Source organism: Juglans regia, chromosome 1 (genome assembly GCF_001411555.2).
Source record: "Juglans regia cultivar Chandler chromosome 1, Walnut 2.0, whole genome shotgun sequence".
Taxonomy (NCBI): Eukaryota; Viridiplantae; Streptophyta; class Magnoliopsida; order Fagales; family Juglandaceae; genus Juglans; species Juglans regia.
The window spans coordinates 3,284,058-3,303,884 of NC_049901.1; the positions used below are offsets into that span (position 1 = coordinate 3,284,058).

The 19,827-nt window shown below is 36.1% G+C and overlaps 3 protein-coding genes and 1 non-coding gene across 6 annotated transcripts; 3 read left to right on the forward strand and 1 right to left on the reverse strand.

Moving 5' to 3' along the window:
* Positions 1–714: 714 nt before the first annotated feature.
* On the forward strand, positions 715–3,657 carry LOC108992817 (cinnamoyl-CoA reductase-like SNL6). Its single transcript, XM_018967471.2, has 5 exons — positions 715–1,172; positions 1,629–1,810; positions 2,596–2,790; positions 2,898–3,051; positions 3,196–3,657. Exons 1-5 carry the CDS (start codon positions 914–916, stop codon positions 3,492–3,494), a joined length of 1,089 nt encoding a protein of 362 aa, XP_018823016.1. The 5' UTR covers positions 715–913; the 3' UTR covers positions 3,495–3,657.
* A 1,228-nt stretch (positions 3,658–4,885) lies between these two features.
* On the reverse strand, positions 4,886–4,981 carry LOC118344318. Its single transcript, XR_004798093.1, has one exon. It is a non-coding gene; the product is annotated as a small nucleolar RNA snoR1 (small nucleolar RNA).
* Positions 4,982–7,177: 2,196 nt separating this feature from the next.
* Positions 7,178–11,986, forward strand: LOC108992819. 3 transcript variants are annotated; one of them, XM_018967473.2, is made up of 2 exons: positions 7,178–7,416; positions 11,193–11,986. In XM_018967473.2, the coding sequence occupies exon 2, from the start codon at positions 11,301–11,303 to the stop codon at positions 11,826–11,828; it is 528 nt and encodes a 175-aa protein (XP_018823018.2). In that variant the 5' UTR covers positions 7,178–7,416; positions 11,193–11,300; the 3' UTR covers positions 11,829–11,986. The 3 variants fall into 3 exon arrangements, with proteins under 3 accessions (XP_018823018.2, XP_018823019.2, XP_035549357.1); XM_018967474.2 differs by having other exon boundaries at positions 11,275–11,986; XM_035693464.1 differs by lacking the exon at positions 7,178–7,416 and adding an exon at positions 10,633–10,951 and having other exon boundaries at positions 11,084–11,986.
* A 2,275-nt stretch (positions 11,987–14,261) lies between these two features.
* On the forward strand, positions 14,262–16,713 carry LOC108992818 (universal stress protein A-like protein). The gene is made up of 4 exons (XM_018967472.2): positions 14,262–14,634; positions 15,826–15,947; positions 16,158–16,276; positions 16,460–16,713. Exons 1-4 carry the CDS (start codon positions 14,457–14,459, stop codon positions 16,566–16,568), a joined length of 528 nt encoding a protein of 175 aa, XP_018823017.2. The 5' UTR covers positions 14,262–14,456; the 3' UTR covers positions 16,569–16,713.
* Positions 16,714–19,827: the final 3,114 nt, after the last annotated feature.

Below are 19,827 nucleotides of genomic sequence, written 5' to 3' on the forward strand. Positions count from 1 at the left end.
CGAAACAATAAAATCTGTCAAGAGGAATGTTTTACCCATGGAAAGAATATAATAAAAATAAATTTATAAATTAATATGATTTGACGTGATATATTAAATTATAAAATTATTTTTATTATAAAAGAAATTTAATATATATTATATAAAATTATATTAATTTATATATTTACTTTTATAAAATCATTTTGTGGGTACAACACTTTTCATTTGTTAAAAATCAATAGAACACAACCAACTAATTAACCACCACTTTTGACTTAGATTGAACTACCAACATCTTTCCTCAGATAATGGTACATATATTATAGGTACTGATAGCGAATGCCCCTCCATTAATTTTGAACTGGCGTATTGCATTAACCTACCACTACTAAAGGGGGAGAGTAGTCAACATATTGCTTCGGATTTTCTTCTGCGCCAGGAAAGGAAAAAAAAAAAAAAAAAAAAAAAAAAGGCTCCTTGATCTGGTGATCTGGGACGTTTCCTAATTGCGCGATGTGTAGGACAAACCAACCACTGCAAAAATGAAGTTCTAGACAGCACGTATCTGTCAATCACTTCTTTATTACGATATCTTTCACTGTTGATAGTCAAAGTTCTATAAGCACGATCGGGATAGCTTCTGGAAGTTGGAATTCCTGGCCTCTTCATTTTTATTTATAAGAAGTATGAATATAAGAGAGAGAAATAGTAATTTGGCTGGCTAAGCTAGCCAAGATTGAGCAGCTAACCCCAGCCAATTCCACGCTCTTGAAAATATAGATCAAGCTGAGTTATTAATAACGGTGCCGTTTGCATGACTCTGGGTAGATTCTCTCATTCTCTGTTGTTGCTGTAACCTCTCGAGTCTATCCCATAAAGCTTGTCATATTGTTTGGAGCAGATACTTACTGATTGCATCTTTCATTAAGATATGGGGATTTTGGGGTCAGAGGAGAGCATGAGGGTGGAGTTGGAGGAACTCCGGCGGATGTTGGTGGCTTGTGCAGGCCTGCAAAGGAGGAAAGATGAGGAACAATTCAAAGGAGTACGTGTTTCCTCCATGGGTATGGGCATCGATGATGCAGACAAGTTGGTCTGTGTCACCAGTGGCGTCTCTTATTTAGGTCTCGCTATTGTAAACAAGCTTTTGGTTGGTGGCTACTCCGTCCGGATTATTGTTGAAAATCAAGGTAATTTTCTGATAATACTATGTTTGATTGTTAGATCGATCGGAACTATCCCAGTCCCAGCACAATGATACAGCATGTACTGAGTTCAGTTCAGTTTCAAGGTTCTGGTTTCTTTGAGCACTGCTTGGTTATTATTATTATTTTTTTTTTGCAAAATTTGATGACAAATCAAAGAAAACCCCCGATGAGGTTCAAATTTGCTTCATTCTTGTTTCAGCTCGTGTCCTGTTTAATCTAACAATCCAATGAAAGTTCGACTTAATCATTGGATTTCCAATCACTTGCATTTAGCAGGTGTCCTGTTTAATCTATTTAGTCGACTGTGTTATTTTTTTAGGTGTTTTTAGTTGCTCTTTTCCGAAGTAATAATTTGATATGCACTATCATTACCTTTTTTTTTCCCAGATTAGCAAAGAAATTAAATTACGTGTATAATTTTCGTTCATGAACATGCAGAGGACATAAATAAGTTGAGGGAGATGGAAAGCTCAGGAGAGATGATGACAGGTAACAATAACCTATCAGCAGTTATGGCGAAGTTAACTGAGATTGAAAGCTTAACAGAAGCATTCCAGGGGTGTCGTGGCGTCCTTCACACCTCTGCATTCACCGACCCTGCTGGACTTTCCGGCTATACAGTGAGCTTTCTCTTTAACACCTTTTTTTTTTTTTTTTTTCTTGCCCTTTTAGTCTGCCATTTCACAATTCAAAGTTCACGCAGATCCTACCTACCTATACCAAGTTGTCAACTAAACAACTTTAATGTCTTGGTCTCTAAACGTCGGCACCTACCTCACACATTACATAGAATTTTCTAAATATTGATCATGTCTTTTTGGTCCCTTTGTATAAATGCATAGATGTATGCAGATGGCAAAAGTTGAATAAAAATTGGTCCACCTGACTCAACTTGCCAACAGCCTCCGGTACCAACCAAATTTTCCAACTCCCCCTCGTGATCTCTCTTTGCTTTTCTCTCTTGAGTTGTACTACATTCTTTGGAATCATCGACCAGTTTTCATAGCTAGCTCGCAAACAGATGGCAACACGAAAAACAAATGGTGCCCAATTCAGTCAACGTCATCGACATAAAATTTCCATTATTACACTGGCGACAAAGCCAACTCAAAGAGTGCCAGAGCAGACTCTGCTGACCGGTCTCTACGGAATAAAAAAGATAAATCATAAGCACAAGTTGGAGGTTGCACAAGCGGGTCAACCTAGAACTTTCAATTGATTTTGTTCAAAGTCTGTTGAGACAATGACATATCTCTCACTAATTTTGTTCAAATCTCTCACTAATCCTTTAAATTTGAGTCCAAGTATGTTACGGTCCAATACGAGAATTAACCATTCCCACTTGTTATAAAACTAAAATAAGTAATTTGATCAGCTTATGAAATTATTTACTTATGAAATGCAGAAATCAATGGCCGAGATAGAAGTAAAGGCCTGCGAGAATGTGATGAGAGCATGCGCAAGAACACCATCGGTAAGAAAGTGCGTTCTGACATCCTCGCTCTTAGCTTGCGTCTGGCGGGGAAACAACCAGTGTGATCTCTCCCCTGTGGTTAACGATGACTGCTGGAGTGATGTATCATTCTGCACAGAAAAAAAGGTACTACGTTCGCGCATCCAAGCCATGATTTATTGGTGATCGAAGCAAAACTCGCTTAACCCAAAAGGTGTTTGTATCCTTGATTTTGATTTTCTAAAACATGGCAGCTGTGGTATTCCTTGGGTAAGCTGAGGGCAGAGAAGGCTGCATGGAGAGTAGCCAAGGAAACCGGGCTAAAACTGGCCACCATATGCCCAGCTCTCGTTACTGGTCCCGAATTTTGTCCTAGAAATCCAACGGCAACAATTGCTTATCTTAAAGGTATCGTCTTTATCCTCAAGACCACTTTTTGTCCCAAAAAAAATGAAGAATTTGCCTGGTTGAAGATTGAGTTTTTTATGGAGACTGCTGGAAACATATTTAAATCTAATCAAATAAATAAACAAAGGTTGTATAAAAATGTAGGCGCACAAGAGATGTACGCAAACGGCACGCTGGCAACTGTGGGTGTAAGCAAATTGGCAGCAGCAGAAGCATGCGTTTATGAGGCAATGGACAAGAATGCAGGCGGCAGATACATTTGCTTCGATGATGTTGTTGACAGAGACACAGCAGAAAAGTTAGCACGGGAAGCGGGGGTGCCAACAAACAAGATCTGCGGGAATTCAGATTCCGAAGATGTTCAGGCTCGGTTTCGGTTGTCGAATGAGAAGCTTTCTACTCTCATGTCAAGAACACTCCGATGCTGTTATGGTGAATGCTAAGAGATCGAATTACGTCCCTTTTCAAGTCACCCGCTTACTCACTTTATACAAATTAATTAGACGGGCACATCTTTGGGAGAGAATGACAGTCCAACATAGTTTTTCGCACATTTGCAGTTGCTCTCAACTATTCTCTTTCCAAGTAAAAAGTTGTTTTTCAGTAGTTTTCACCGATTATGAATTCTCAGGGGTGGGCAGCGGGTGCGGGCTGATCCGCCCTGTCCGCCCCACTCCGCATCCATCTAGGGCCTCTAGTGGGGGCGGGTGGCAGGGAGAGTCTAACCTTGTCATGCATTTCTTAGCTTACATTTATATATGTATATATTTATATTTTATAAATTATAAATAAATAAATATATATTATAATTTATTAGACTTATTCACAAAATATATAATAAAAAATTTAAAAATTACATAAGTTAAAAGTTAATACACTATAATTTGTACAAAATATACACTAACAGATTTAAAAAATATTAAATTATAATCATATTAACAAAATTTAAATTTTTAATTTAGATGTAAAAATATATTTTTAATTACTTTTATACTTAAAAATAATTTTTAAACCAAATAAAATGTAATATTATTTTTTTAAATAAATAGACACAAGATAGATTGAGAATCCATCCTGCCCCGAGATGCATCCTGGGGGCGAGGGTAAAAACTCCACCCCCGTCCTGTAGGAGGTTGATAGCACCCATAAATATGATAAAAAGAGTTAAATCATACCATTTCATCTACTTATTATAATTTTTTTAAAATTCTCACACTAAATATAATAAACAATTCAATTTTTTTAAATCTTAAAAGAATAATAATATTAAAAAATAATATTCTAACAATATTTTATTCAATTCATAGATAAATTTAAACGAATAATATTACATATAATCATAAAGTACACAGATACGATGCAATCACTAAAAACAAATAAAATTTACTATTAAAAAATTTATTTATTATCATATAAATCTCTTATTTATTTATTTTTTAAATAATTACGAGACGCTTATAGACTATATCTATCATTTCTCAATCAAAAATTTTTTTATGCAAACCGTGCCTAAGTTTTGTCCCCAAAACTGACGAAACTACAACATACTAATGATGCTTCCAACACAAGAATAAGCGTTTATTTTCATTGCAAGAAACCCAAAACTCACATGAGATATTAAAACAAATTGGGAAGAGGAAAGCATTAATCTACTGTGAGCTACCAAAGCAATGATTAGCCAACAAGAATCAAGTGAACATTTGCTTTATAGCTCTAACCAAAACCAGTTCCACTCATACAAGATCCTTACGAGGAAATAAAAAAAACGCGGGCACGAGAAAATGAATCGATAAAAACAAATAGCAGAGAAAGAAGTTGAAAAAAGATGCTTCGGGGCTCAGAGAGTTGCTGTCTCTGCTCAAGGAAGAGCTTGTTGAAGGCTCTTCTCATACAAGAGGTGTCAGAAATCTATGCACTCTTCATCTTTGCCCCGTTACAGAGAAAAAGTTTTTAAAATTCGATCAAAAGTTAAATCTGAGACTGGTAAGAGAAGATGAAGAAGAAAACCACAGACAGAGAGACGACTAGCGACCTAGGGTTTCGAATGTGTACGGGAGAGAGGATGCTTGTAGAATTTATAGATTGTTTTTGGGCTTTTCTGGCATTTAAAACCAATCAATCTCTATCGAGCCCAGACCGAAGTAGATTCCGAGGGCACCGTAATTTGATAAAAGCCCAATGGCCCCAATTAAAAAGAACCAAAATTAAACATGTACACAAAATAAAATAAAATGAGGCATGAAAAATTGTCTTTCCTTTTTATAATTAAACTTCTAATATTAGAGGGAATAAAATATTCCAAGCCCAATATGACATTCCAACCCCAGCTCAAGGGTAGGGTTCCTGGTAAAATGAAGAAAGGAGTAAAGGAGAGGACAAAAGGCTAAGAAAAAGAAAGGATGTCGGGAAGAAAAGAGGAGATGTGACATAAAGGAAATGAGATATGACGTAAAGAAAAAAAGGAATAGAGGATAAAGGGAAAGGACGAGACGACTTTAGAGAGATCAAATTTAGACTGCTACCTCGACTTCTCTTTTAGCTTCTTCAACCTAGTGATAAGAGCTTTAGTGGGTCAGGAATGACTCTTTCTTCAATTCCAGCCTATTGTGCAATTTTTGGGTATTATCAATTACCATAATTCCTTTAATAATTTCAAAGCACCTTCCGATCCTAGACTCTTAGTATCTTATTAACTATTATGGCCAATTTGACTATCAAATTATCTAAATATTAATTTAACCACTGAATTTAAAACATAATTTATAAATCAATACTCATTTTAAGTTTTGATAGTTAATATGAATGAAAAATAGATAATATAATATAATATTATTCAACAGTTGGTCTTAAAAGAGGGGATAAATGATAACTTATAATTTAAATTGGGAGATGAAATGACAACTTTGATAATCTAGTGGGTATATTACAAAATAGGTTATAGTTTGAGGGGAAAAAACTTAAATTTGCAGAATATGCCTTCTCACACCAACACATGGGTCATGACTGACAAGACTTTGATGTTTTACACAAATTTGACCGTCTATTACCTTTCTTCTGTTGCTCAATCTGTCATAGAACGGTGATACTGTCCATCCTCCCCTCCCCCTTTCTTGCCTTTTAGTTTCTTTGTCTCGGCAGCTTTCCTCCTTCGGGGTAATTGCATTGGCTTGAATAAAGTCTTATATTCAGGAGAGAAACATAGATACGATAGTTAGAACTATTAAAGACCAAACGTGAGCAATGACAGCTCTAGCAATCCACTCTAGGAAAGGGAATGAATTTGATAATAATGACAGGAACTTCTCTGGATTGGATCTACCACATCATTCAAAGGCTCTCTGCTTGAAATGGGGGAAATACGCAAACACCTATGGCATGTAGAGATTTCCTCAAGGCTGAGGCCGGGGCTGCTAAATCAGTCGGAGAGCTCCTTGATGAACACTCTTATAAATGTTATTATGATTCTTGAAGTTGTATATCTTCATTTTTTTTCATCTCCTAATTTGGAACTACATGTTGGTAGAAATTTTTGCTAATTGGATTTATATATGTTGATGGCTTCTATAATTCTATTAGTTACTGTTTCCCGTCTGCTATTTTTTAAGGCTACATCAGTCTTGTACGTAGTAGTCAGGATATGAATTAACAGATAAGATTGCATACAAAGTTATTACAATCTACAATGTCACCGGCCAAGATGATCTGGTGGAACCATGACCGCATTGTCTCGGTGATTTCTGATTAGTTTAGATGAAGTTGAATGTGGATGCACGTGAATGACTCTTGCAGATCGCGCAACAAACCAAACAGCAGGAAGTGGAAAAAGAGCATGGTAGAAGAGGAACACTTCCCTATATTCCCTGTCATCGGTACTCATGAAACCAATGCCCATCTGATACAGTACTTACTACTTAGATGTCCTCTCTCTCTCTCTCTCTCTCTCTCTCTCTCTCTCTCTCTCTATTTTTATATTTTGATTCCCCTGAGTATTATATAAGAAAATCTTTTGCTTTAATTAAGAAAGGTTTGGAAGTAACTAAAATAGGTTAAAAACCGTACATGGATATAATATATATTCACAAACACACACACACTCACACATAGATCAGAGAGAGAGAGAGAGAGAGAGAGATTCCGATTGCAGAAATGCTGGATAAACAAGAGTTAAATCATCTAGGCACTTCAGATCAGATCGAAGTTCTGTTACTCCTATATAGATCAGAGACCACTCACCAAAATCGATTGTGAAGTCGTCCTTGATCACATGTAATAAATATTTCTAGCTAGCAGAGTCTCGCTGGGCAAAGACAACTAGAGGCAGTGACCATCTGCATTGGCCTCTCCACCAATTAACCTTGTGCCCAGGTAATTAAATTCTTCATTACGGATGAATCATTATATTCATTGTTGACATTTACATGCAACTTTGTGATCTCTGCTTGAAATGCTATCTAGCTAGGCAGTTCTCTATCCATTTGCATGCAATTAACTATAAAGTTCTAAACCATTTTCACTGGTGGGAAGCATCGGTTTGAGCACGTTAATTGACTTCTGAAACTACATCTTTACCATGATTGCTGCATTAACTGCTGCTGGATCTAACTAATGCTTACAAGTGGTAGTACTATTGCGGGCTTGTGTATAAGGAGGTTCAGTACTGTCAGCTTCTTCAAAGTGAAACTCTCCCTCTTTTCCTCTAACTGTCACGTTCATTTCAATGAAAAATGACCCAATATTTGAGCATGGATCTGCCTGATATTCTCAATTCGTTGTTTTCTGGTACTCATTGATCAGTTACCTTGTATATATGCAAGTGACCTATGTTCACTTTGATTAAATCCATGTCAGGTGCTTGTAGTAGGCATAATATTTCAAGCCAAGAATGAATCGAAACCAGCTTACAAGGAATTAATATAGGAAACTAAGACTGTCTTTAGATGAAGAATATCTTAATTTTTTGGTTGAACTGAACTGATACTACCAGAAAACTTTTTAAGTTGACCCTTCGCAGTTTAACTTTGGGATTGTGACCGAGCTAGCCCATCTGTTCCAACCAAAATGGGAATGGTCTAAGATTATTATGAACTCATAATCTCTAGCTAATTTGATGATGATAGAGTCAGATTCCATGACTATTTTACAGACCATAATAATGTTGTGTGTATTCTAATATATGAGTTAAACTAAAACCAATTGTTTTTTAGTCTTCCTTATAAAAATCTTGGTCTTGGAACTAGCCACCTTTTTGATCGAGTGGCTGGCAAAGTTCCCAAGGGGTCTGGGGTTTTGGCATAAGCATCATCCTAGCTAGAGGTGGCAGTAAAATCAAGTCAACTTTGATAGATCAATTAAGTTGTTTTATACCCTGCTTTCTTTTTGTGGGTCCACCCACCAGTGTTTTAAATTTCGTACCGTACCGGCCGGTACGGCCGAAATTTTTCGTTTCGGCCGTCCGGCCGGTACAGGTACTATATCTGTCCCGTACCGGCTAAAATACTGGCCATACCGGACTAAATTTGGGCCTGTACCGGCCTATATTTCGGCCGGTACCGGCCGATATTTCGGCCTAGGTGTTTTTTTTTTTTTTTTCGTTTTTTCAAACTACAAACTTATTTTTTAACCCCTAATTCAGACTAGACTATTTATAATTTTTATATATATGTATTTATATATAATTTATTTATATATAGACTATTATTTTAGAATATAATTTATATATATTTATATATATAATTTATTTATATATCTATTATCCCGAAATATTATCCCGAAACGCTATCCCGAAATGGTACCGGTACGGAAATATTTCGTTCCAGTGCCTTGACCGGTACGACGTCTAGTACGGTATTCAAAACATTGCCACCCACTACTGCATTAAAATCATATTTATTATTCATCATCTCAACACATCATTTTTTTTTTAATTTTATTCATCTTAAATTTATTAATTTTTTTTACTCATCATTCATATATTACACATTTATTAAAATTAAAAAAAAAAAAATATATATATATATATATATATATAATGTGTGTGAATGATGAATATATTTTTTTATTTTTAAGTGGATTGTTTTCGATCCTTCCTTCTAAGTTGACCCATTCTATTGGGCTAATTTCGTGTCCCATGTGCACCAATATCATTTTCAATAGTTTCTACCATTTTACTAGGCAGCCCAATGGGCTTCATCATCGATGACGAATATTTTGAGATCTCATTTGAATATTTAAATCATTTTATTTTATCTCATCTCATCACTTCACATTATTATAATTTTTTAAAATTTTTATATAAAATATAATAAATTATTCAATTTTTTAAAATTTTAAAATATTAATAATAATATAAAATAATATTTTAATAATATTTTATTTAATTTATTTAAAACTATCTCATTTTATTTTATTATTAAATCTAGTTATAATATTTAATAGCATCCCTACTCTGATCTTCGAAATTGTATGGTGAAGTTATTTTAATATTTTTTCCGGATTTGGATCTCACTTTGATTTTGACAGCACATTCAAGAGTACTTTTTGATTTTTTTAATGGAAACAAAACTCTAGATATTTCAGAAACTTAGGAAATTGATAGGGTCCTGACTTTTACTTTTTCACACCCTAAATGGGGTCATTTATCTTCACTCTCACGAACAAAAGAAAAAGAAAATTGTTATTATTATATAGAGGTACAATTGAGTGTACCATTATGATTTAGATTTGAAAGAATAATTAATAAAGATGCACTGAAATTGAGATGACACTAACAATTATATGAAAATAAAGTGAAAAAAATCATAGAAAAAAATGCCATACCAAGAATAAACGTTGGACAGTTAAATATTGATTGACTGGCTAATAATAAACCAATTAACCCTATAGGAATGAAAAGTACTCTGGAGACTATGACAATTAGAACAGGTATTGCAATTTTCAATTCATTACCTAAGTTAAAGACCCACAAAAACAACTTTTTAAAAGGGTGGTTGGGTGAGTCCCCCGTGCGTTGAGTTGACAGGGTTTGGTGGGGTTTGATATACCCTATCCCGTTTAGTCGGAGTATGGGACTTTATAATCTCTGTCGTAAATAGAGGTGATATTTTCTTTAAGATCTAGGTTTTTAGAGATTTACAATCTGGACTAGACCATGTCAGTTACGAAAGTGTACTGGAAAGATACTAACGATTATAATTGACTTGTTTTTCAAGTCAATTTTGTAAGTCCTCTCTTAATGAAGGGTAACATCTGTTTTATCAAAAAAAAAAGGGTGGTTGAGAATATAAGATTGATGTTCTTTGACAACAGTTGAGGGAAACAAAAAAAAAAAAAAAAAAAGGTTGATGTTGTTCTTTGACAATTCAGTGGTGAAGATGGAAGAACATGCACATAAAGACAGGCCAAGCATTGTTGCAAAGCTAAATTAGGCATGAAGCACGAAATGATCATTCAGCTTATGAGTGAGGGAAAGTTTTTCACCAACTTGGCCTCTGCTTGGTGTTGTCGTCTCATTCACATTCCACTTATCAATCTTACCTTCTTCTTGTTTTCTTTTTTTTTTTTTTTTAATTCTAGGAAAAACATGCATACATACAAACACACTTGTCACCACAATTAAAATCTTTTATAGCAGTTTATGTTACCATTTTGCCCCTTCACTCACACCAATTCCTAAGCCCCAACTTGTCCATCATTCAGAGGTGGAGCTGACAAAGGCGTTTATATCAGCATAAAGCCCCCTTTAATTGGTTGTTTATCCGCCAAAGCAGCATGGTTTTAGTGAATCTCTCTCTCCCAGAGTTTAAAATAATGCTTTTTTTCTATAATGGAGTGTGGGAATCTTGGAGCCTGTTTATGGTCAATCACCGAGTCCCAAAGCTGTAAAAGTAGAATGCCTCTCAAGGTAACTACACTCAACTACAAGTGCCAAAATCGCTTTAAGCGAGTCAGTGACCCAGTCCCAGAAAATTACATCTCTCTCTCTCTCTCTCTCTCTCTCTCTCTAAAATTACATTGACCCTTTTACCCTTTTCAGAATTACTCGGATAAAAATGCATGAAGAAGTATTTGATTTCTTGTACGTATGACATCAAAAGCAGAAGCTCCTTGGAATTCTTTATAGTGCTAAGGTAGTAAGGTTACAGCTTACAGGCTAGCAGCTACGGAGAACGAGAGAAACAAGGAGGGAAGAGAGAGAGAATTCAGAGTCTTTTTCATCTTTTGCAGGCTTGAAACTTGATCAAGAAAATCAAATGGACGATGAGAACCCACCTCCAGTTTCACGTAAAAATGGGACCCACGAGGCCCCCAGGGCCGGACCCACGAGGAAGGGCAGGTACACCACCGATGATGATGGAGATCAGATCAAGTGTTCTGGCAAGCATTGCAGAGCATGCACTGCCGGGTTGGTAGCAGACTGCGTGGCCCTCTGTTGCTGCCCGTTCGCCGTGGTGGAATTTCTTGCTCTTGCGCTTGTGAAAGTCCCGTGGATGGTGGGGAGGAGATGCCTGGGATTGGGGAGGAAGAAGGGTCAGAGGCCGGAGATGAAGAGGAAATGCAGGAGAAGTGAGGGTGACTGCGTGGTGGAGAGGGATGGGAATGTGAGAAAGAGGAGGGAAGTGGAGGGAATGCCAGAAATTGCATCTGGGTTTGATGAAGAAGAGAGAATGGACAGTGGTAGTGCCAGGTTTGAAGCTGAGAGGGTTTGGCTGGAGCTGTACCAGGTTGGTCATTTGGGTTTTGGGAGAGTTTCCTTCACCGGCATTCAAATCTCTGGGTAAGGCAATAAGGGAAGGAAACCAATATGCATGGTAAATACATTATTATTTATAAGTCTTTGAAGCATTACCCCCACGACTTTGGGGTTATTATAAGTGTTACATGAGCTCAAGATTAAGCTTGGCCTTGCTAATGAAAATGAAGTGATTTTCTATGATTCTGCAAGTATTTGTTGGCTCAGAAAACTTTATTAGTGTTTTGATCTCCTTTTCTCCTTTGATCACTAATCCCAATTTGTTTAGAACAGTGAAGTTTTAGTTGTCCTTCAGACATGAAAACAAAAACCCAACCTCCCGTATGTTTTTCTTAAGTCAACAAAACTATAAGCATGCACCAGAAAACAAAAACTTTAGACAAAGGTAGCATTGTATTAGGTAGTATATATCCGTGTGATTATTTCGTGGGTGCAAAACCCAATTTGTTGGCCTTTTTTCTTTTAACGAGTCACAGGGGCAATATAGCAAGATTCAAGATTACAAATGCAGGAGGACAATCCATTATAACCAATATAACAGCAGGCAGCATGCAGGCTGCCAAGATCGAGAGTTGGGGCAAGTGGTTGCTTTGCTATTTAGTTTCTTTTTCTTTGTTTGGTTGGGAAAAAAGTTTGGAGAGTAAAAGAACAACTCCATTAACCTTAATGGATAAGAGTTGGAGAGTGTGTGATGAAAAGTTCAAATATTTTTTCAGTTTCTTTTCGCCCTCTCTCAAACAATGAGGGCGAAAAGAAAGAATGCAGATCATCTTAATCATGTCCCGTTGTGAGGTGTTTCTTCTCATATAATAGGGTCTTACATTTGACTCAAAGATGATTTAAGGGTTGAATTCAATTTAGAGGAACGGAAGATCAAAAAGAAAAGCCATCTCATCATGATCTAATTAACCTCGTATTATCTTTTATTTTTAATCAAATCAAAACCATATAAAATACAGTCCAAACAAAGTAGGGTCTTATTGAGATCATTTGCCAACACAGGTTTTGGCATTTAGATATTGCTCGGGTAGATTGAACAAATAAGAGATCAAGAATTTAGTTGGTTTATGACGTGGGGATTCAACATAAAAATTATTTGTATAACATAAGGGTGTACAAATAAGTAAGATCCACTTAAAAGAAAATTTATTTTTCAATGTCGATCTCATTTTTAAGGAGTCAATTTTAAGAGAAATGCTTTCACTACAAAATGATTCTATAAAAATAAATTTACAAACCGACGTAATTTGATGTGTTATATTAAATTCTAAAATTATTTTTATTAAAATATTAAATATAATATATCATATGAAATCGTGTTAATTAATTCGTAAGTTTAATTTTAAGAGATCTATTTGTAAGTGTAACTTCTCCAATTTTAATAGAACTTATAAAGCTAAACAAAACTTGGCCATTTCCTTTTAAAAAAGGGTAACGTTCATGCTCCCGTTCTCAAAATTTTTTTTTTTTTTTAAGTTTTTTTTATTTAGTGATTAAAAAAATATTTTTTAATAATATTGTGAATTTTTTTAAATATTTAAAAGTATTAAAAAATGATGTGAAAAAAAACAAAAAATATTTAAAACTTCTTTTTTCACATCATTTTTTTAACATTTTTAAATATTTAAAAAAATTATAATATTATTAAACAATATTTTTTTAATTATTAAATAATATATATATATATATATATATAAACGAGAGCATAAGCGGAACCCCGAAATCCTTATTATTTTCTTTTAAAAAAATGAAAAAGAAAACAAGAGGTTATGCTACTTTAGATGGAGTTTTGTTATACAACTTCTATCACATTTCACACTCCATATTTTTTTAATTTTTAAAGTTTTTAATTTTTTTTTATATTTCTTTTGGTTTATTTTTTTAAATTATTTCAAATTTTTTATTCATCATTTATATAATAAATATTTGATAAAAAAATAATAAAAATTAAAAATAATATGAAAAATGGAGTGTTAAAAAATTGTAAATATTTATTGTTTTAGATGTCGGAAATCGAATGTCCATTTGGCATTTAACAATCACCTCATAAAAAGAAAAATTAAAACTTGATTATTTAAGTTTCATTTTGTTTGTATTAATATAAAAGTTAAAATTGTAATTATATAAAAAATTATTAAATATTCTCTATGAATGGGATGATAGTATGACGTTTTTATAATAGAAAAAAAAAATTCATTAATTATTATTTATCATTTTATATTTTATAAAAAAATATCTATAAAAAATATCTCAAATTTTATGAAAAAATTATAAATATAAAATATAAGAATAAATAATAATTGATATATATAATTATTTTTTATAATATATTATATAATTAAAATTATTTCACGGCTCACAATCGGACAGAAAATGACAGACGTCCCGCCATTTCCGCTGGCAAACAAGGACACCTCATTTAAATAAAGTTGCCGGGTGGCAGATAAACAAAGCGAGGTACATTTTAGCAATTAGATATTTGTTGGCAATAACTTGAGCCGTGGTGCACAATGCGCCCTTAAGGCGCACAGAAGGGCCCCCCGTCCTTTCCAAAACGAGTGAGACCGTGCAGCTTTTCCACCAGAGACTTCGGGAAGCGGAGAAGAGCGAGTTCGGCTGAGTGAGTGACTCGTTGAGTTGGTGGAACAAGAAGAAGATGGAGCGCGAGCCAACTCGGATAATGGTTGCAGTGAACGAGTCGACGATCAAAGGATATCCAAACGCGTCGATAAGCAGCAGAGGAGCATTCGAGTGGACTCTCCAGAAGATCGTTCGCTCCAATACTTCTGGCTTCAAGCTGATCTTCCTTCACGTCCAAGTCCCTGACGAAGACGGTTCTCTCTCTCTCTCTGATTGTTTGCTTTATATACTCTGTTTGGTTGCCGAGAAACCGGATAAATGTTAAAGGAAAGGGGAAATTGAAACCTAATTATTCTCCTAAACGCCGACAAAAGGATTTGTATTTTGTTTGAAATCTCTAAAATTTGAAACCAAACTATTTCCAGCGGTATTAAGGTCTTCTGCATCTAATTCGTGTTTTGATAGTGTCGATGAACTTGTTGTGGTATTTCTATACACTAATTCGATCATTTTCTAACCTTTGCATTCATAAATGTTGATTTTCTGTTTTGTTTGGAAGAAGTGAGGAAAATTCGCCATTCTGCTGAATTATTTATTTATATACGTGATGAAGGAAACGCGCCAGCTTATCAATTTGCGTATCTATAATATATATACATATATATATATGTACATACTGAAGAAATTGCTTTGGGATGATTTGGAAATTCAGTTAAAGTAACCGAATTTCTATTAGAGATAACAAAGGTGCCTCTAATTGGGGAAGGTGTGGAGGGAAGGTGCGTAAACTGGGTAGACTGATGGTTTGGTCGTGATCAATGGTGAATGCACCATAGTTGAGGGTTCATTTAACTGAATTTGGAGGTGCCCATATCAGAGACGCAGGGTGAGTCAAGAAACTTGAGCTGCAGTAGTGTTACGCCCATGATTGATTATGGATTTTCATCAGTTAAGCTATAGGAGCTTATCCTAAATTGATCTGGGAAGCTCATCCATTGCCAATGAAAAGATAAAAGGACTTAATATAAACCTATTGTTATAGGAAACTCACTCGCAAAACCTCTACCAGTTACGACTTTATTGTACCTATTCTTAATCATATTAATATAATTTAGAGGAATTCCTTTCTATCCCAAAATCTTCCTCATCATCTCTTTAAGTACCGATCATATGCTTTATGTAAGTCGGTAGAGACCAATGTAGATCTTTACTCGTTTCTCTGCATTTCTTCTTTAAAAGCCTCAGTGACAAAATAGCTTCCACGGTCAACTTGTATAATACGAAATCAATTATTCAATACTGTTTTCTTGTCTAACGTTTTTGCCTGGCATGCAAATCCTGCTTATTTTATTCCATGTGCTGATCCATGTCTGCAAATCTCTACTGCATCTTGTGTGAACAAAATTACCAGGTAATGATGGTATGTTATAACTTGTTTCTGCTAGGTTTTGATGACACTGATAGCATTTATGCCTCACCTGATGATTTTAAAATCATGGAGCGCAAGGACAGGGCAAGAGGGCTTCATCTACTGGAGTACTTTGTCACTAGATGTCATGAAATTGGGGTACTGATGTACTTCTGTTTTGGATCTCTCTCTCTCTCTCACACACACCCATTTTTTAAAAAGTGTGATCCACTAAAAAAAAGTTAGTTTTTTATGCAGGCCCAGGTTTTTCCTTTTTTTTTTTTTTTTTTTTGAAATGAGTGTGTTACTCACTCCAGCACTGTATAAATCATTGTCCTATTAACAATGTTTATATTGACATACTTGTAGGTTTCATGTGAGGCATGGATCAAGCAAGGTGATCCAAAGGAAGTAATCTGCCATGAGGTGAAGCGAGTCCAGCCCGATTTTCTGGTTGTGGGAAGCCGCGGTCTTGGCCCGTTCCAGAGGTATACTTTTAGTGGCTGGTTGGAGACCCAAGTTCCCCCCCTACCAAATTCATGAAAACATGACACTGTAGTACATACTCTCTAGTCCTGGATATGTTTGTCGTCTTGGAAGGGTTTCCTGCTATATCTTGACATACTAAATGATATTTTGAAAATTAAAATAATTTCTGCACTGCTTTGCAGGGTTTTTGTGGGAACTGTGAGCGAATTTTGCGTGAAGCATGCTGAATGCCCGGTGCTCACAATCAAACGCAGTGCAGATGAGGCTCCTCAGGACCCTGTTGATGACTGATTGCCCTCTGAAATGTTTTTGATTTTGTTTCATTCTGTTAATAGGCTTGTGACACTAGCATGGCTGCATGAGCATCTCTTGTTAAATACTTGTATGAGTTGTTTTTTCCAAAATAGTCATATGGAGAAGCTTTGTTCTTTGTGATCTGGATAGGTTAATTACGCTAAAAAAAAACACCTTTTTGGTAGGAGGTGAAAATGGCTGCTTGTAGCCTCTGAAGTAGTAGTTTCCCCAGAACTGGCCAACTCTAGGCCCTGACAAGTGAGAATAAACCATATAGTGATAGGATAAGGGTATATGCAACAGTTCACATAGGTCTGGAACAAGACCAACCAAAATGACCCATCTATAACAAGTGACGGAATACCTACCTTCCCACAAGAAACAAGTGCGAGAATTAACTACCATCGATCACTGCAGTAAAGTGTGCCGGTGTCAGAACCAAAATGTTCAGTTTCTCGCATTGTTGTCTCATCTATGACGATGAAGATCCAACAATGGTGCTCGCACTGTCCACAAGACCTTTCATCATCTCACTCTCTAATTTGCATTTCAACTCCAGTGACATTTTCCCATCTGCGTTCCCCATCATTGAGTTCATTTCAAGTTTCTGCCTTATGAAGTCAACTTGTGATTGCTGTGAAGCAGGTGACACTGGCCGCTTCAAAAGGACTGGTTTGTAGTGAGTGATTGAAGGCTTCCTCTGCATCAGAGCTCCTTATAAGGGCAACCCTAGCACATAAATTATTAGAGAAAATATATGTTTCCGCTTCGTTCAACACCCCAAACTTGCAATAAATTTTGATAATATCAGCTTTAGAGGGCAAAGAGGATCCGGCCAAATGCCACCAATAGCACTGTGGGAGAACCTTTTCCCTCAGTGTTATCATGTGTGTTCCAGCAGCTTGTTTTGATTTATCTAACTTTACGTCTGGTTTTTCGGCAGTTCTCTTGGGTTTAGCTTTGTGAAACCCTACTTTGTTCTTTTTCCTCGCATCTGGTTTTCCAGCAACCCTCTAGGTTTGGTTTCATGTGTCTCTACTTCTTTATTCTTTTTCCCCGTCCTTTCTTTCTCAGCAATTCTCTTCGTCTTAACTTCATGTGAATCTACTTCTTTTATCATGTTCCATATACTCTGTCTTGATCCATGTCCAGTTTTTTTGTGGTTAGTATTATTTTGGTCTTTACTCAATGATAGTCTAGATTCTCTCTCTTTCTACCAGGTTGATACTTTTTGTACGCGGTCCATCGCGATAGATTGAACTTTTCAAGGGATCAATGATTGGGATCCGCTCTTGTTTTGGCGTTTCAGGACTGGAGATATCAAATGGCTCTCGCCCCAAATCAAGTTCTTGGGGGAGTTTCTTACAAAATGTCTTATCATCGCACTTCCGAATTGGAGGGGACCTAGCAAGTTGGCCTGCAGCCCCGATCAGCCGCTCCCTTAATCAAGCTTCACTAGGAACTTCAAGGGACACTATGCTATTGCTTTCTTTTTGTGTCCCCAACTTAGACTAGAGAAGGGAGGGGACAACCCGGACAAGTACTTGTTGTTCTTCATTTCCCTTGATAAAGCGAGCTTTTCACTTTGTCATTTGGCCTCGCCATCACCTCTCCGAACTTTACCAACCCTTTTTGTTGACACAGGTTTATCGTCAGTTAGTTCTTTACTTCGACTACAATCAACTTCAATGGTGACGCCTTCACTTTTCTTCCTTCCAAAAGAGGGGCTCTTCCTAGTTTCTTTCTTGCTCTCACTGCCATCATTTTCGAAACTTGATAATGGCTTCCCAATTATGCATTTAGGTACAAGAACTCCATTCTGGATTCTAGCAATCGCTACCAATGGTCTATCAAGTCCATATCGATTCTATTTTGTCACACAATAACAAGTCATCTCTACCTCTAAAAGCCTAGCAATTTCCGTAGCCCTCTGCAAAGCATAAACAAAGCTCTTCGAGTTACTCTACTCAACATCTCTTCGAAATTCTCCTCAAAGGGCTTCAACTGAGAGGGTTAGCACCAAGCAAAGGTGCCATCTGCAAAGTATACCACAAGTAGCCGGTCTTCTACTTTTAACTTAGCTGCATAATTCGAAGCATCCAAAAGATCTATGGAGCACCCCAATCACCATGAGTGATTCTTATTATTGTTATAAAATAATTTTTATTTGAGTTTTAAAAAAGTTGAATTATTTTGTGTTTTATTTTAAAGTTTGAAAATGTTGTAATTATTAGATGAAAAAGTTAAAAATTAAAAATTGAAAAGTATTTATCTTTAAATAATGTTTGGGAAGGAAATGAGTTGAGATGAAACATATTCCCAAACAATCCCTCACTCTTAGCCACCCGAGTATTAACTACTTCAACCAAATGGAAGTCATCCAGCGGCACCACCATCCGACCATTCACCAATCTATAGCGCTCTCGTTCTTTCCATTCAATATCACATTCTCGTCGCATATGTTCTATTCAGCCAATCCCTTACTGCTTGCTTCATCCCGCCCTGCCATCGGTCGTACTCCATCTTGAATCTCACCATCAACACAATCATTTACATATGAAGAACCTATAATCCTATTCACTAGGGCCCCTTGCGGTCCGCCAATACTCTCTTTAAGGAGTCTCTCCAGGGACTAGTAGGTTATACTTTGATAATCATGTTTTATGTAGTAGCTAAAATCTTTTTGAGTCCTGCTATAGATCAGTCACTGTTTTACCACACACTCCACACTTTTTGTCTTTTTCAACTTTATGTCAGACCCATCAACATCACAATCACCTTCAACTCTCTCTCCCCTCAAGTATCCCCGGCCTCTCTCTCTCTCCTCAAGTCTCCTCGGCCTCTCTCTCTCAAGCTCTCCTTGGCCCCTCTCTCTCTCTCTCTCTCTCCTCAAGCACTCCTCGGTCTCTCTCTCCTCAAGTTTTGTTAAAGGCAAGAGAATAAAAAAAGAATTTGAAATGGGTTGTCTACATATATAAGAGGGGGAAAAATAAATTTCTGGTGTGCTCCTGCTGCTGCCAAACAGTAGCTGATCCAAAGATTAATTGAATCTTTTTATAAAAAATCGCGTTTATGTATTTACCTACCGACCCAAACTTGGGACTAACATGCGATGCTGCTTTTGCCTCGTAATAAAAAAGAGAATTTTTATTGGTGCAGAGTATGTAAAGACAAACCCATTTGAAGTTTTTTTTTTTTCAATAAACCTTTGTTGCCTTCCTCCAATTGCAGGAAAAGAATGTGGAAGAGCCATAGG